Here is a 17115-nt window from a genome sequence, read left to right as displayed (position 1 = left end):
CCCACTGACACTGATGAGATTTACTCCTTAGGTATTGACATTAGGTATTGAATGACAAGTTGTTATACTCAGGCAATTCGGACGGTGCCTAAAAAGTATTGAATTGGGTACCCAGCCCTACGTAGCGCTGAGGTGTTTTAACAGGCTGCTTGAATATTCTAGCATTGCCCAGTCATTTGTGTTTTCCTTTGTGCAGGCAGCACACATGCAGGAGGCCCTGGAGGAGTCTGTGCAGATGATGAAAGAAGCAGTGGATGACCTGGGCGCCACTCTGGCTGAGGCGGCCAGTGCAGCGGGTGCTGTGGGTGGCATGGTGCACTCCATCAACGACGCCATCAACAAAATGGAAGACTCGCCTGCTCTCGAAGCTGAAGGCACCTTCGTGGACTACCAGACTACCATGGTTAAGACGGCCAAGGCCATAGCCGTCACTGTGCAGGAGATGGTGAGCATTTTCATAATCATCCAATAGGCCGAACTAGTTCTGGGGACTGAAATCAAGTTGAATATTTCAAAAACTAATAATGTCAGGCCCCACCCCTCTGGCAGTCTAAGCTTCACCCTTATGTGTGTATTAGGCCTCTCCCCACACTTTAAAGTATGAAACTGAGGGTTAGAAAAAATGAGGACCAAAGGTGTGATATTAGTATAATGTCTGGAAAAAAGTAGAAAGCAATTTCTCTCTCTCTAATAAAAAAATGTTTGGCCATCATGATATCTACAGTATTGCATTGCCAGCTCTTATCTCCACAGCGCTGTGGAGTATCTGGCTATACCACACATACAATATTAAAGTTAACAGTGTATTGCTGTGTGTACTTCTTCCACAAAACATCCCACCCCTCGGTCCCAAAACCTCCCAGTTAGATAGCAAATGCTGTTAACTTAATCTTTGTAAATCTTTGCAGTCATACACAGAAGGAACCAAGCTGGCCTGCCTTGTTACACGATCCAAATGTTCTTGAAAACTTGACATTTTATGCGTGTAGCTAGCTCGCAGTTTGTTGTCGTAACGGTAACACACAAAGAGCGCAAGCTGAGAGGCAAAGGCTGCTCCCGATGTCAGGCTTTATCTCATCAATGTACTTGTGTCACGCCAGACTGTGACATCTAGAATAGCCTTAATTAGCTTAAAGTGCCAACCGGATAGATGCACTTGTTATTACTGAACTGTTGTGGTTTCCTGTCTCTCTTCAGGTGACCAAGTCCAACACAAACCCCGATGACCTCGGAGGATTGGCCAACCAGCTTACCAATGAGTTTGGAAATCTTGCAAACGAGGCCAAATATGCTGCTGTGACTGCAGAGAATGATGAGGTACATAACCGCATATATAATAATAACAAATAATTTATTATTTCTTGTATATTCTGTATGTGTGCTGTGTGTCTGATATTTTGTTGCTGTAGCACCATCATATCTCACTTTGGGATCAATAAAGTCTATGTAATCTATCTATCTGTCTAATACAATGTCCGGTCACCATGGCACTATATTTACTTATCATACATTAGCAGTAGATCATATAGCATAACCTGCACCAAGCTGTTAGTCAAGTCTCTCTTGATGTGTGTCAGTCCGAGGAGAGCAGACTGCAGCCGCACGTCTTCACTCTAGCACATCACCATAGCAACAATGGAAAGCATTGCAGTTATAATTCTGCCTGTGACACCGGCTCTGCATGTCTCATGTCCCTCTCCGTCGTTTCGGCGCGGTTGTTGAGATTCATCTGTTTGTTTGTTTGTTTCCAGATTGGTTCTCACATTAAGAAGCAGGTGGGCGAACTGGGCTTCAGCTGCACCGGCCTGGTGACCAAAGCGGGGGCCCTGCAGTGCAGCCCCAACGACTCCTTCACCAAGAAGGAGCTGATTGAAAGCGCCCGCAAAGTCTCCGAGAAGGTCAGACTGCAACCAAACCCCTTGCTGCTTTGTTTCAGTCATTCATAATATAATGTATACCTGTACTAAATATGCACGCCAAGTCTAGTCTAATTATTACATAATTGTCTAATTGTCAATTATTATTTTTTGCATAATTGCGGTTTCTCTGTTTAACTGCAATGAATTGCTAACGTGAGCTAGGGCTTATGACTGGTAATTGTTGATTTTGTTTAGATATGTAATTACTGTGTGTATGTATGTATGTGTGTATGTATGTATGTGTGTATGTATATATATATATATATATATATATATATATATATATATATTGGTCGGACTATATATTGTTATTATTATTTCAATTGTTAGTTTTTGGTACTTGACCCTATACACGTTCATAGCAACAAATATGACAAACAGTTAGTAAACATGTTTTATGATAATAAAGAGGTGTGGTTTACTTCATAGGCTGTGTATTTGTGGTATTACATTATCTGGGTCATATGACAGTAATATATAACTTAAAGATGTATCCTGGGATTCATTTATTCATTAATTCATTCAAAAGTTTAATTTCTTTAAAAAAAGTTATGCTTTAATAAATGTAAAAGATTTGGCTGAAAAAGACAATTATAATGTTTATCGTAATTATTTTCTTATACAATTCATTGTACAGCAAAATTTTGAATTGTTCCAGCTCTAGCCAAGTCCAACTTCCACTCACAGCAGGTTGGTCTTGTTCCCGCAGGTCTCCCATGTGTTGGCGTCCCTCCAGGCAGGTAACCGTGGCACCCAGGCCTGCATCACCGCCGCCAGCGCCGTGTCTGGAATCATCGCAGACCTCGACACCACCATCATGTTTGCCACTGCCGGTACTCTGAACAGAGAGAACGCAGAGACCTTCGCTGACCACAGGTACCTGTCACAGCAGAAACCCTGTGTCAAAGATAGGGGTGGGAAAGAAAATCATATGTATCGTGATTTTTCTTTTTCTTTCTTTTTTAAATTTTAAGTCTCAGGTGCACCTGAGCCGTTTTTTGCAGCACCTTAGATAAAAGAATGTGAAATGCGGCAAAAAAGTGCCCAAAACAGAAAAGAAATCCACCAAAAAAAATTAAAAATTGCCCCTTTATTTTGAAAGGACAGCAGAAGATATGAAAGGGGAGAGAGAGAGGGGGGAATGACATGCAGCAAAGGGCCTCAGGTCGGAGTCGAACCGAGGCCCGCTGCATCGAGGACTAAACCTCTATATATGGGCGCCCGTTCTACCAACTGAGCTAACCGGGTGTCCAAATTACATATTGTTTTTATTGAAAAATATAAAAAGATTTTGAAGAAAGACTCCTAAACCCCCGCAAACCTTCCACAAACCTACAGAAAACACTGTAATTGATATTTATTTAAATTTTTTTTTACCAATGATACACTTAAATATTAGTTATTAGTTAGTTTGTATGGTACCGCCGACGTACATCGTATCTGTTTCCAGCAAAAAAAGAATTACAGCTGACTGACATGTGATGTGCATTCCTTGTGATATATTGTCTCTAGAAGTGTGTTATTCAACTTTTGTTTTCGTAAAAGAAGGAAAAGAAAATCGCAATACTCAATACTATCGAATTGCAATTCTTCTAGAATCGCAATAAATGAAAATCGCAATACAAATCCAATCGGCATCCATGTATCGGGAAAGAATCTGGGAGCAATTAATTCCTCTTCCCTCTTGGCCGAGAGTGATGGAATTGTTCTTAATCAATCGGTTGGTTGTGTGCTGCTAAGATGTTTTATGCCTTGTTTTATTTTGTCATTTCCTCGTGTTTTTGTACCTCCGATTGCAAATCCAATTTTCTCTCTCTGATGATCAATAGATATTAAATCATCAAAAGGCAATAAAGACCTCTGAACTCTGGCTCGGTTAATTGTGTTACTATAGTGACTGTGTGACCTTCTTGTGTGCAGAGAATACATCCTGAAGACAGCCAAGGCTCTGGTGGAGGACACCAAGCTGCTGGTGTCTGGCGCCGGAGCCAGTCAGGAGAAACTGGCCCAGGCCGCCCAGTCCTCGGTGGCCACTATCACCAAACTGGCTGATGTGGTCAAACTGGGAGCCGCCAGCCTGGGCGCCGAAGACCCCGAGACCCAGGTATGCTCGGCACAAAACCTGCTGCGTGTTTGTCCGCCGTGTGCGTCTTCACAAATTACTGAAGTTTTTGTTCCTTTTCAGTGTTTTTGCAGCTTTATTGAATGTTTTTGTTGCCTTTTTCAAGTTTTTTTTGGGACAATTAGCTTCTAAATAGATCAGAACATAACTGAAACAAGTTAATACAAAAGTATATTGTGTTGGTTTGCCCTCTTATGGACATAATGGGCATCAAATGAAACCGTAAACTGCACTCTACATCCGTACAGGTGGTCCTGATCAATGCGGTGAAAGATGTGGCCAAAGCTCTGGGCAACCTCATCAGCGCCACCAAAGCAGCCGCAGGCAAACCTCACGACGACCCCAGCATGCTGCAGCTTAAGAGCTCCGCTAAGGTGAGACCCCAAACCCCCCAGGAGACTTCTCTGCTTGAAGATGAAGATGCAGTGAGAGAGCTCTGCTACTCCACAGACACACTCTGCTTCACACAGGGGCAGGAAGGGAAACAGCTGTCAGTGAAAGTGTGCAGGCGTGGGGGGGTTGTGGGTTTTTTGGGGACATGGCGTTTTTCCATTACATGGTACCTGCTTGACTCGACACACTGTGCGTCCGTTTTCCATTGCAGATTTTAGTACGGCCTCAGCGTGGCTGGTCATCGTCGCGGCGCCGCAGTAAACTGCCGTGACCTAACGCGACACACACACAGAACGTGGAAGGTGTGTGTTGTTGTTGCCAGAAGACACATTTTGTTTCAAATGAAGCTGGAGGCAGCAACAAAACCCACAGCTGGCTAAACTATTTAAAAATGGCGGGTTTGTTCAGGACACCCCCCTCTGTCGCTTTCACGTCACCTTTTGGTATCGCCTCAGCTCACTTGGAACCTCAACGGAGGTGGTACTAAAAAAAAGTACCTGTTGGCAGGTACCAGGGACTTTTTTTTGTAATGGAAAACCAAAAAAGGCGAGTAGAGTCGAGGCCAGTCGAGCAGGTACCACGTCATGGGAAAGGGCCATTAGTCCGACTCAGTGGGGAGTGATACTGAAGCAGAGGGACAGACACAGAGCTGTAGCCGAGCCAAAGTAGAACACTTTTTAATTCATTCACTTTATCGGTTATCAGGCAAATAAAACGCTGATACAGATAATCTGCTGACTGCTAAGAAACGGCCTGATAAATCGGCCGGGATCTTTTAAATCTATTCTTTTCCCTAGAGTCAATATTTTTTTATTTTACCAATGATTGACCTAAATATTTTCTCTTTATGCGGTCCCGCTGCCGGCGACTACATCAAATCTGTTTCCAGCAGAACAGAGCAAAAGCAGAAAAAGCAGAACATCCATGTTATGTTCTTCTTTACAAAGTAAATAAATGTCAGACAGACTGACTGACATGTGATGTCATTCTTCAGTTTTTAGAAATGTCTCATGATATATTGTCTCTAGAAGTGTTTTATTCAACTTTTCTGATGTTAAAGAAGGAAAAGAAAATCGCAATACTCAATACTATCAAATCGTTAAACAGTTCTTCTAGAATCGCAATAAATGAAAATTGCAATACAAATCCAGTCAGCACCCATGTATCGGGACAGAATCGGGACCAAAGCATATCGTCCCAGCTCTACTTGGCACCTTTAATGGAGCACTCGGTAAGGAAGGCAGTGTTCTCGGAGTTGAAATTTGACATCACACGTTTTTGGTTATATCCTATACTGTAGGATGCATTCTGTTGAATCACCCAGCATGTAAATGTTAATAGTAACACATGAAAACACATTTTAAACACAAAGAACTATCACATAATGGTGGGAATCACCATAGGCCCCATGATACGGTATTACTGCGATATATTTCAAGGAATGGGTGTGATTTGGGATGGGATTTTTGTTTTTTCCTATTACTTTAATTGCGGTTTCGACCATGTTTGCTATTTTTTCTTTTGACTGGACTGAGAGGGTTCCATACCATGCTGCCATGCCACATCTGATGATGCTGTCTAGCACGACATTATAGAACATCAGCATACAGATCTCTTTGTGACAGTAATCGCTGTAAGATGCATCAGTGAGCGCCATTTTCTTGCCATCAGTCTAACCCTTGGCCATATGATGTGACTTGGCTGCTGTAGGTGATGGTGACCAATGTGACATCACTCCTGAAGACGGTGAAGGCAGTGGAGGACGAAGCCACAAAGGGGACCAGAGCTTTGGAGTCCACAATTGAACACATCAAGCAGGAGCTGGCTGTGAGTAGTCTCGCTTTGGCAGACCTATCTCCACAGGGCTGTGGAGTAAGGTCTGTAGTCTTGGCATCACATACCCAAGTCGCGGTCACTCACAGTTAGAAACGCTGGTGAAATACACTCTGGTATACAAGAAAAAAACGCCAAGATCAGACTTTATCATTAGTCATTGAAGGTACTGCCTGGCGGCCCGAGGCAAAAAGGGATGTTTAGATTTGAAAAATATTGAATATTTATTTATGTGTTTGACAGGGACAATGCACAGCTCCTTAGCAGTACCCAAGTTAGCTATAAGATCATTTTCATCTGTAGTCCCTGGGCTGTCAAAAAGGAAAATCTAACACTGAAGTATACAAACACTACAGTACACAACAGTAAAAGACAACACAATAACGACACACTTCATTCTTCATCCTCAAGAGATCATTGATGGCGACCCTGATTTTCAATGTCATTGAGTCAGATTACAAAGACAAATACAGAACAACACAGAAAATACAGTCATAAGAAATATAGAAAGACAATAAAACATTCAGAATTGGAAATTGCACAGGATTAAAACACCACCACAATAACAATAAAAACACCACTGCAACAACAAAAACCACAACATAGAGACAACACTACAACGACAATACAATTTCACAGCATTAAAACACCACAACAATTATACCAGCAATAAAATCACAGGGCTTACATGGGTTTTTGATCTTGATTAATATCCTGTAAATCTTTTAATCTGGAAAGCACTTTGTGCTTGATGCTTGAAAAGTGTTATATAAATAAAATTATTATTATTAAGACTGATCTGCCAAACTCAGTAGCTCGTTGCTGTACTGCTACTGTACTAACTACTGTTAGTCGGTCTAGTTCTACTTCATTGTCTTAAGGCCTCTTTACAATCGCCGTTCCTGATATGTCACGCGACAATGTGACGTCAAAATGAAGTAGATCTCGCTTGTGTGCCAGGATTTTAAGCGCCGGAGGTCGCGCACCACCACTTTTTTTTTTTTTCAGCGGAAACAGGAAGCATGGACGAGTTCGAGGGCAACGTGATGCCAGGACTCTCAGAGTGACTGCAAGTCTCTCCTGTAAATTTACTGGGTTAAGATGAGTTATTTTATGGCGAATGAAAGGCTTGATCCCACGAAGTAGGTCATCCAATCGTCGGGCAGACATTGATGTCAATGCTGCTGCCAATTCTGCCGTTATTTACCTTCTTCTTCTTCTTCTAGTCCGTAGAAAGAGCAAAGGCGGTAGCCTTTCCTCAGTTGCGCAAGCTCTGTTCAGGAGAAGACTGTAACTAGTGTCGTGACCACCACGCGCCAGTATAAACAGTTACAGCGCTCCCATGACATCACACTGGCGCGTGACAGGTTGGGAGTGGCGAGTATACCGGACTTGTCACCCCAATTTCACTAAGGCCCACACTGGAAAATGAGGGTCAAGGGTCATGTCTAGTTTATTGACATGCTTTTATTAATCAAAAGTCAAATGCGTGTGTGCGTGCGTGCGCAAATCTAGAAAACGTAACAGCAGAATAAAAAATGAAATTTCCCCAAGGGAAGAAATGAAGTACATTACATTACTACCCCAACCAGTAGAAGACTGGCTGGAGCCTAGAGTACCAGCTGAAAGCAGCCCTCCCCCAGCAGGAAGGATCCATTCTGCAGCTGCTCCTGGAGCTAAACATTCACCTGATTGTTTTATGATCTAACTCCAGTTGTTTTCTAGCTATCAAGTCTCTCACCAACAGTCCCCCGGCTTTACCACACAGGTGTTCAGCAGTTCTGACCCCCCACCAAAGACGACCACGCCGGAGGAGTTCATTCGCACGACTAAAGGCATCACCATGGCAACCGCAAAGGCGGTGGCTGCTGGGAATTCTTGTCGCCAGGAGGACGTCATCGCCACGGCCAACCTCAGCAGAAGAGCCATCGCTGACATGCTGCACTCCTGCAAGGTACACCGCAATATTACACGGTGGGGGGGGGGCACGACAGGGATGTGGCTAGGGGGCTTGTAAGTAATAATATATAATATATTGTATATATAATAATAACAATATATTGTAATTAGAGCTGGAACAATTCCAGATATTGCTGTACAATTAATCGTCTCAGAAATTGTCTCTTTCAGTCAAATTTAAAAATATGTATTTATTTATTACTTTTTAAACAAATTAAAGTTTTGAGTGAATCCCAGGATACAAATTTTGGTTATATATAACTGTCATGTGATCCAGATAATATAATAACACATATACACAGCCTATGAAGTAAACCACACCTCTTTGTTATCATAAAACATTTCTTCTAATTGTTGTCATATTTGGTGTATGGGGTCAAATGCCAACAACTAACAATTGTTATAATAATAAAAAATATATAGTCCAACCAATAACCACTTATATAATTATCATTTGCCATATCTAAACAAAATCAACTAATACCAGTCATATGCCTTAAGCTAGCATTAGTTAATGTTAGCAATTCATTGCGGGTAAACAAAGAAACAGCGATTCTGTAAAATAGTTGACCGTTAATTAGACAATTTTGTAATAATTATTACAGGCCTAATTGTAATATAGCGATTATACAACAAAGGTTACGAACAAAATAAAAGATAAAATAATAATTTATTCAGATTGAAATGCCATTTTCTCTCAAAATAAAAAAAGCAACGGAGACAATTTCTGCTCCCTGTTTAGTTAGCTTTGTAGAGATTGTGGGAATTCCCAAACTGAATAAATACCCCACATACAGTACAATATTTGGAACTCACTGTTGAAAATCTCTGGCCTATAGTGTCAGTGTTTGGCTCAGACGTTGATTTCTGTCTGTCTGTCTGTCTGTCTGTCTGTCTGTTTGCTCATTCAGCAAGCTGCCTACCACCCAGAGGTCAGCATGGAGGTCCAGATGAGAGCGCTGCGCTATGGCAAGGAATGTGCTTCCGGATATCTGGGACTGCTGGAGCATGTGCTGGTGGTAAGACCTCTTTACCCATGTACACATACTGTACTCTCATCAGCTACTCATTAGTCCTAGCCGCCATTTCCCAACCCACACAGTGTGGACACGGCCATGGTGACTAAGTGATCATTTACTGGATTACTACCTCAAATCAGATCTTTAAAGAGCCCCTATTAATGCGTTTTTTTTCTTCATCTTTTAGTGTGTTATATAGTTGTTTGTGTATGCAATAGATGTATAAAGTACAAAAAACAACATTTCACTTTAAATGGAGCATTCCCTCCAACAGACAGCTTTCGCAACTGTCTAAAAACGCCTCGCCCAAATTCCTGTTTGAAATTCCTCCATTAGTGAAGTCACTGAAAGAGAAAGCCAGCCCAATTTTTCATATGTGCTGCCCGTAGGTGCTGCATGAGCAAGCACAGCCCGCCCAGTGGCTTGTTTGAATTTGGTTGACCAATCACAACAGAGTAGGCCAGCTGACCAATCGGAGCAGGCTGGGCTCTTTGGAAGGCGGGCCAAGAGCGCAGATAGAGAGGCTTGTTGGAGATGAGCCAGGCCTGCGCAGAATTGATCACCAGTGCCAGTACCACCGCCCAATGCATGCTGGGTAGATCTGTGTCCGACTTGATCCTGACTTGCTCTGACGTCTGATGCACACGTGAGCAATGATAACCTCACGAGATCAAGGCGGCCACAGGTTTTAGAGCCAGGCGCCGCAGTTGCTCTCCACCGACTGCAAGACCCAGGGCATGATGGGAAATGCCTGGCTCTCAGCTGATCTAACAGCAGTTGGTTCAGAATCCACTCAATATAATGAAGTTTTATATAAACTTTTAATTATTTTTCATTTGGAGAGATTTTAAAGGCTTATTCTGTACAGAACACATGTTGTGTGGCTGGTAGTTATGTTTAGAAGTCAGAGAGACTAAATCTGTTCAGATCAGACAGATCATCTCCAGTCTGTTATTATTAACATCAGTAATAGATCATCTCCAGTCTGTTATTAACATCAGTACCAGATCATTTACAGTCTGTTATTATTAACATCTGTATCACCACTCCTGGATTGACCGCACCCCTTCGTTCCTCCATCCTCTTAGAACAATCTGTCTGGCTATCATTAAACTAGTCTGGACCCAGCTTCATATGTGCTTGTCCAAACCGTTTAGGATTAAACCATCTCCCATAACAAATAATCTTGGGCTGAATGGAAGCTGGGTCCACTCTAACTTTTAAAATGTAATTTCCTTCATATTGATAATTAAGTAATAATAATAATTAATCAATGATTTGGTTCCAGAGACATCTTGAGCTTGCAGCATGCCTCCAAACATCTGCACCTCCTATATGTCTGATATCAGCTGTCATGTGTTTGATGACCTCTTTTCTTTCCATTTTCCCATCGCTCTGTCAATGTTCCCTTAATCTTGTGGCTCACTGATGTCGGTGCAAGCCGGTGAGTACACCACTTGAATGACCTGCACGAGTGTGGGTTTGCAGTGGTTGAATGCTTCACTGAAGACTTTATTCCACAACAATGCTGCAGAGTAGCATCAGCAGCATGTTAACAGATGTCAGACCAGCTCTGCTTATGGACAGGAGGGGGATGTTTGGATAAGTCAAGAGTCTGACAACTTGTAGTTGAACGTATTCTAAGGGAGTCGGTCTAATTTCTGGTTCTGCGGAGGCTACACGCAGAGCTTTCTCCATAGCCTACGTCCGTCTATCATATCTGTTAAAGAGATGCCTTTTTGTCATGAAAACAAAGGTGTCAGTTATGTAAATGTTTGTTATGGTGGCCTGAAGCTTATACTTGTGCGTCAATCTCTTTAAAGTGCTCATATTATACAAATTTTCAGGTTCATAATTGTATTTAGATGTACCAGAATAGGTTCATGTAGTTTAATTTTCAAAAAAAAAATTTTTTGTTGTACTGCACATTGCTGCAGCTCCTCTTTTCACCCTGTGTGTTGAGCTCTCTGTTTTAGCTACAGAGTGAGACATCTCACTTCTGTTCAATCTTTGTTGGGAGTCGCACATGCTCAGTAGCTAGGTAAGGACTACTAGCCAGTCAGAAGCAGAGTATGAGGGCGTGCCATGACAGTACCTAGGTAAGGACTACTAGCCAGTCAGAAGCGGAGTATGAGGGCGTGCCCTGACAGTACCTAGGTAAGGGACTAGCCAGTCAGTCAGAGTATGAGAGCCCTGAGGTACCTAGGTAAGGACTACTAGCCAGTGACAGTGAGGGCGTGCCCTGACAGTACCTAGGTAAGGACTACTAGCCAGTCAGAAGCAGAGTATGAGGGCGTGCCCTGACAGTACCTAGGTAAGGACTACTAGCCAGTCAGAAGCAGAGTATGAGGGCGTGCCCTGACAGTACCTGGAGATCACCGTAGCATTTGCACACCTTTGACTGCTGACAACGCTCCTCGGGTCTCACCGTAGTATGAGGTGTCCCTCCACACAGAAAGAGGTTATCAGTCAGCTCTAAATTCAGCTGAAGGTTCGAGACCCAACAGCCCTTCATCTTGTCTGAGGTAGTCCATTTTATTGTCCAGGGAATGGACATTTGGCAGAACTGCATATGGTCAAAGTCTCCATAATTCTGAGAAGTCAGCCGAAAACTTGAATCACAAAAAAAAAAAAAAAAAATGAAGGACTTCACACACCAAGGCGAGGGCTGGATTTACACATCTGCTCTGAACAGAATTGAAATAACTGAACAGTACATACGGTTAAAATGCCATTTGCCTGAAGTATATCCCTGAAGATATCCCTGCAGATATTGGCTTTCATTCAGACTAGGGCTGCACAAAATATCATTTATTTATTTTTTACATCGCGATATCAACTGGCACAATAAACAAATTGCGAAAGCTGCGACGCATAGCGAAAGACACTGAGCTTTTTTGTGTAGGTTGAAAGAAAATCTCAGCAAAAACTATACTTTAAAATGTGACTCATTCTTTATTTAGTGGTCCGTTTTATCTTCAATTCAATGTTACATTTTTTCAATAAAAGAAAATTGGAAATGTTTTAAATCCAACAAGCAGTTTGTTGTATTTTAGACTACTGAAAGCAGCAGAACTGAGTACACTTCAATATCTGTTTATTTATCACAAGTAATATTGCTATTGCGATGTTCAACAACATTATCGCATATTTCCCTCATATCGTGCTGCCCTAATTCAGACATTAAAGTATATTTTCAGTGAATGAGTGTAAAACAAATCTTAATTCTATCCACTGTGGAAAGTGCAATAGAACAATGGGAGTTCTTCCAGGCAGTGTGGATGTGATGTGATCTGAGCCTGTGGTGCTGCCCTCTGATGGTTAAAAACGGGACAACAGCGAGCCAGCTTGTCCACACTCGGTGTCTCTGGTCCCTGCCCTCTGTGGGAAATCTAGCACTGTCACTGTCCCCTGATCAGTTGTTAAGATCACAGACGAATGAACCTTCTTCAGAATTGGTGCATGGAGTTGTTTGAGTTTGTGTAACACAAATCATACCCATTTCCCACAGTCTAATATTGTTTCATTGGTGGAGCTCAGGTAACTGTGTTCTCTGAACATGTGTCTATCAGTTTGTGTGTGTGTGTGTGTGTGTGTGTGTGTGTGTGTGTGTGTGTGTGTGTGTGTGTGTGTGTGTGTGTGTGTGTTTGTGTGTGTGTTTGTGTTTGCCTGTGGCAATAATTTGGCCAGCTGCATGCGTTCCTGTGCAGTTACGTCCTCGCCTCTATCTTCTCATGACAACACATCTGAATAAACTTGAGCCGGGTATAGGCCTGAGCCCTGTTAATGCCTTGCACCTGTCACACACTGTTCCAACCTGAATACTGCATGTCCACCTAGGACAGTCTGAGGACACAAATTGAAACTAAGACACATCTGAGCACCAGCAAATCAATCTAGTCTGCTATTATTTCCCTTCAATTGGGAGATGGGCCAACATTAATTCAATTCAATTTGGTTTGTAGTATCAAATCAAAACAGGAGTTATCTTGGGACACTTTTACAAATATGGAAGTCCAGACCACACTCTATAATTTACAAAGACCCAACCGTTCCCCAACATTAGCGTACATCTTATTAATAGAAGTTGACTGTCTCATGTCCTCCCTATATTATACTTTTGATGCAAGAGCCTCTGCTGACAAAGTCCCACCAGGATAAAGCTGTGGTCACATTGCTGCCTCCAAAATCACTTATTTCTACATAATGCATAGGTGTGTGAGGCTACAACCTAGTGCTGTGCGGTATACGAGTTTGAACCATATACTGATATTAATTTCCCGTATGACATGAATTTTTCACCAGTACATTCCCGCGGAGAGCTACTGTATATCATCTGAGAGTGAATTGAGAACGGGACCCCCGTTAGTAAGTGTATTCTGTACATTCTGTAGCATTTCTCTAATTTGCTGTTAAAATAACAATGAAATGCTGCGTTATTGACTTTAGACCAGGTTTTTGTTGGTCAGTGGCACGATCACTTTCCCGCAGCCTCAAGATAGCAATACGCCCAGAATGCACCTGAACACACCTCCCTGTAAGACCAGCACGCCCAGAATGCAGCTGAAATCACAGTGATACCTGAGGAACTGTGTATGCAGTGCGCACTCATCAGCAACGTTCTGCAACAGTACCAGAGGAGTTGTCATTGCATGTGACTCTTTTGCAGAGTTTTGTCTTTTTATATAGCTGGCGTAATTAATTGACCACATATACCTGTAAACCATCATTTGCAGTGATATCACAATCATCTGTGATTTAGTTAATAGCACTCGAATCAAAACAGTTTTTGCAAGTGCCTCACAATGTCTGAATCAGAAATGCTTTATTGATCCCTAAATAAAGCATCGATCAAAAACATCACAAACAGAAAAAAAATCAAGAGACAGTTTATCACACAAATGGAATGAATGCACATTTGATTTGCATGTTATAGATTGTCTTGCTACCTAAAGGTTTTATTTTTCTATTCTGTCTGCCCTATTTTTTTATCTTCACTTTATCATATCATCCTAAAATCACTCTTGAAAACCATGTGGTCCAAAGTATGTGCGAAAGGCTCACATTCTCATCCCAATGTTTCTGTAAATACCAATTCATGCGTGGGGAATGGAATATGTAAGGTTTTGTTGACGGCCACCATGATTTACACTTCATGTAGTTTCTTCCCTAGTGTCAAGTTGCAAATACGTAAACACACAATGGTAACAAATAAAAGGGGAAACCCAGCATGCAGTGTGGTAAGATGTTGCTCCACCACCACCCCCCAAAAAACGGCTGAGTGGTCCTTGTCATAGATTCTTCGAGTGTGTGGAACTGGACTGGAGGGATGAACAGTGATCTTTGATCCAGATCCGACACTCGTTTCTCTGCCAGTGAGAGATGTCGATGACTTCGGATTAGCCCATATTATCACCACATCACAACACACACACTGAGCCAGTTAGTTCAGCATGATATACTGCCCCCCACGTTCATGTGCTGAATTGCATCTTGCGTACACGTAGCGTTAATTTCTAAAGACGTGCACAACCTACGCTCCAAAAGAACGCAGGATACGTGTGGCAGCCATCTTACGTATGCAAACGCTTAGTTAAAAGCAAGTATATCGGCGCCTTAAGTTTTTTTTTTTTTTTTTTTTTTTTATTAAAATGTCTTTACATGAATCCAACATATTATTAGCAAATATAAATCAGCCTATTTGTGAAAAAAAAAAAACACATAACTGATAGGCTTACTGGCCTATAGGTAAGGTAGTCACTAAGGTAACCATCCACAGATCCAGTTCATCCTGACGATTCACTGTTTTCAATTTAACGTTTAACATTAAAAGATGATTTATAAAATCATGCCAACAATTATTATTTTAAAGGAACACGCCGACTTATTGGGAATTTAGCTTATTCACCGTAACCCCCAGAGTCGATACATGCCCTTCTCATCTCCGTGTGTGCTGTAATGCTGTCTGACGGCTCCAGCATTAGCTTAGCCCAGCACAGATCCTGCAGGTAACTGGTTCCAACTAGCCTACTGCTCCGAATTGTGACAAAAGTGATAAAATAACGCCAACATGTTCCTATTTACATGTTGTGATTTGTAGAAGTCTGGCGTGTACAAAAAACAACGTAACATGAGACACAGCCATCTTCTAACAGTAAACAAACCAGGAACTATATTCTCAGACAGGCTTGCTGCGAGCATATCACTCCGCCCAAGTACTATATTCTTCCACCTGAGAATGTAGTTCCCGGTTTGTTTACAGTTGAGAAGACGGCTGTGTCTCATGTTGTTTTGTTTTTGTACACGCTGTGACTCTATAAATCACAACATGTAAATAGGAACATGTTGGCGTTATTTTGTCACTTATTCGGAGCAGTAGGATTACTGGAACCATTCACCTGCATGTTCTGTGCTGGCCTGATGCTGCTGGAGCCGTCAGACAGCATTACAGCACGCACAGAGATGAGAAGGGTATGTATCGACTTGTTTAACTCGGGGGGTTACGGTGAATAAGCTAAATTCCCAATAAGTTGGCGTGTTCCTTTAATAGCTAAGTATTCTATGCACTAAAAAGATATGTAGAAAGGCTTTAGACCACCCTGCATGTTTATTTTAGGCCCAGTTTAATATGCAACTTAATTTTATACAATATATGTAGTAGAGGGGTCCCTGCTCCGTAAATTAAGGGGTTCTTGGCTTAAAAACTGTTGAAGACCCCTGCTCTAAAGCATTTCAATTGAAGGGAATCGATGGAATATGAAAGTGGACTGTAAATATAAGGCGCCTTTATTATCATCATAATAAATCCTGCACAGGCTGGGATTTGATTGATTCAAGTTGTGAATGTAAAAAAAGGGTGGAATTAAAGGTTGTGGCATTTTCCCTTTCACCCACAGATCATCCAGAAGCCCTCTCATGACCTGAAGCAACAGTTGGCCAGCTACTCCAAGCGGGTGGCAGGCTCTGTCACTGAGCTCATCCAGGCCGCAGAGGCCATGAAAGGTATTTTAACCTTTGACCTCTTCCACCACAAAATGACAGCAGAACAAAACTACAATCCTCTGGGTGTCTCCTTGTTTCTTAATGCATCAGTGCATAACTTTTTTTATATTAATGAACGTCATTACAATTGAAGTCATTGCCAAATGAGTTGCTACAAAGCTAATTAAGACTATCAGCTCCACACAACTCTCTCTGGATTTCTCAGTATGGCTATGGCTATTGAGTGAAAATAATGACCTCTTCTGAAGAGTTAATGTTCTTTTAATCCTCTGTGTCCTCCTTGGTTACAAGCAACTGCGTGGGGGAGGGGTGGGGGCGGTGCGTGATCACAGAAGGCTTGTATCATGTGCCGACAGTTTTGCTGTCATTAATTAGAATTCCTCATGGGGGCGACAAAATCTATGCACTATAGCTTTAATTTACATGAAATGGTGTCAGTGTTTTTATTATATGTTTAAAGTGGTCTGGGTGTACAACACCAACCCCTACCACACTGTAATGCCCCGATCTAGGACTCGGTTTTGTCAGAGTGCCACATTAAAAAAAGAAACGGGAGAGTGAAAATTGAAATAATAACAAAGCAATGTATTACTTTGACAATGAACAAGGTTATTTCACACAAACTATTTTAACTTAATAAATCTTTGACGGAAGCTTACCTTCAGGATACATCAACGCCCAAAAAATAAACTGAAAGAACTATTTAACCGACCGTAGTTCTGTCTAACCCTAAATCAAATATAACCAAACCAAAATTGCAAACTGAAAATGGCGATTCAGCCCTTCTGTTTGATGATGAAAATATTTTTCACAGATAGATAGATAGATAGATAGATAGATAGATAGATAGATAGATAGATTTTTTTTA

General features: G+C 41.8%; 1 protein-coding gene across 3 annotated transcripts in view; it reads left to right on the top strand.

Moving 5' to 3' along the window:
* The window catches only part of tln1 (talin 1), a 111021-nt gene that overhangs the window by 75024 nt on the left and 18882 nt on the right, over positions 1-17115 (top strand). For 2 of the 3 annotated variants that reach the window (XM_028600839.1, XM_028600840.1), the window contains exons 42-52: positions 197-445; positions 1198-1317; positions 1752-1898; positions 2629-2795; positions 3840-4023; positions 4290-4415; positions 6145-6261; positions 8036-8221; positions 9138-9245; positions 10687-10689; positions 16142-16247. In XM_028600839.1, the coding sequence (XP_028456640.1) occupies positions 197-445; positions 1198-1317; positions 1752-1898; positions 2629-2795; positions 3840-4023; positions 4290-4415; positions 6145-6261; positions 8036-8221; positions 9138-9245; positions 10687-10689; positions 16142-16247 (1513 nt within the window). The remainder of the gene's footprint in view (positions 1-196; positions 446-1197; positions 1318-1751; positions 1899-2628; positions 2796-3839; positions 4024-4289; positions 4416-6144; positions 6262-8035; positions 8222-9137; positions 9246-10686; positions 10690-16141; positions 16248-17115) is intronic. The other variant, XM_028600841.1, reaches the window with a different exon arrangement.

The sequence above is a fragment of the Perca flavescens genome, chromosome 16 (genome assembly GCF_004354835.1).
Source record: "Perca flavescens isolate YP-PL-M2 chromosome 16, PFLA_1.0, whole genome shotgun sequence".
Classification (NCBI taxonomy): Eukaryota; Metazoa; Chordata; class Actinopteri; order Perciformes; family Percidae; genus Perca; species Perca flavescens.
This window is presented reverse-complemented; position numbering and strand designations above follow the sequence as displayed.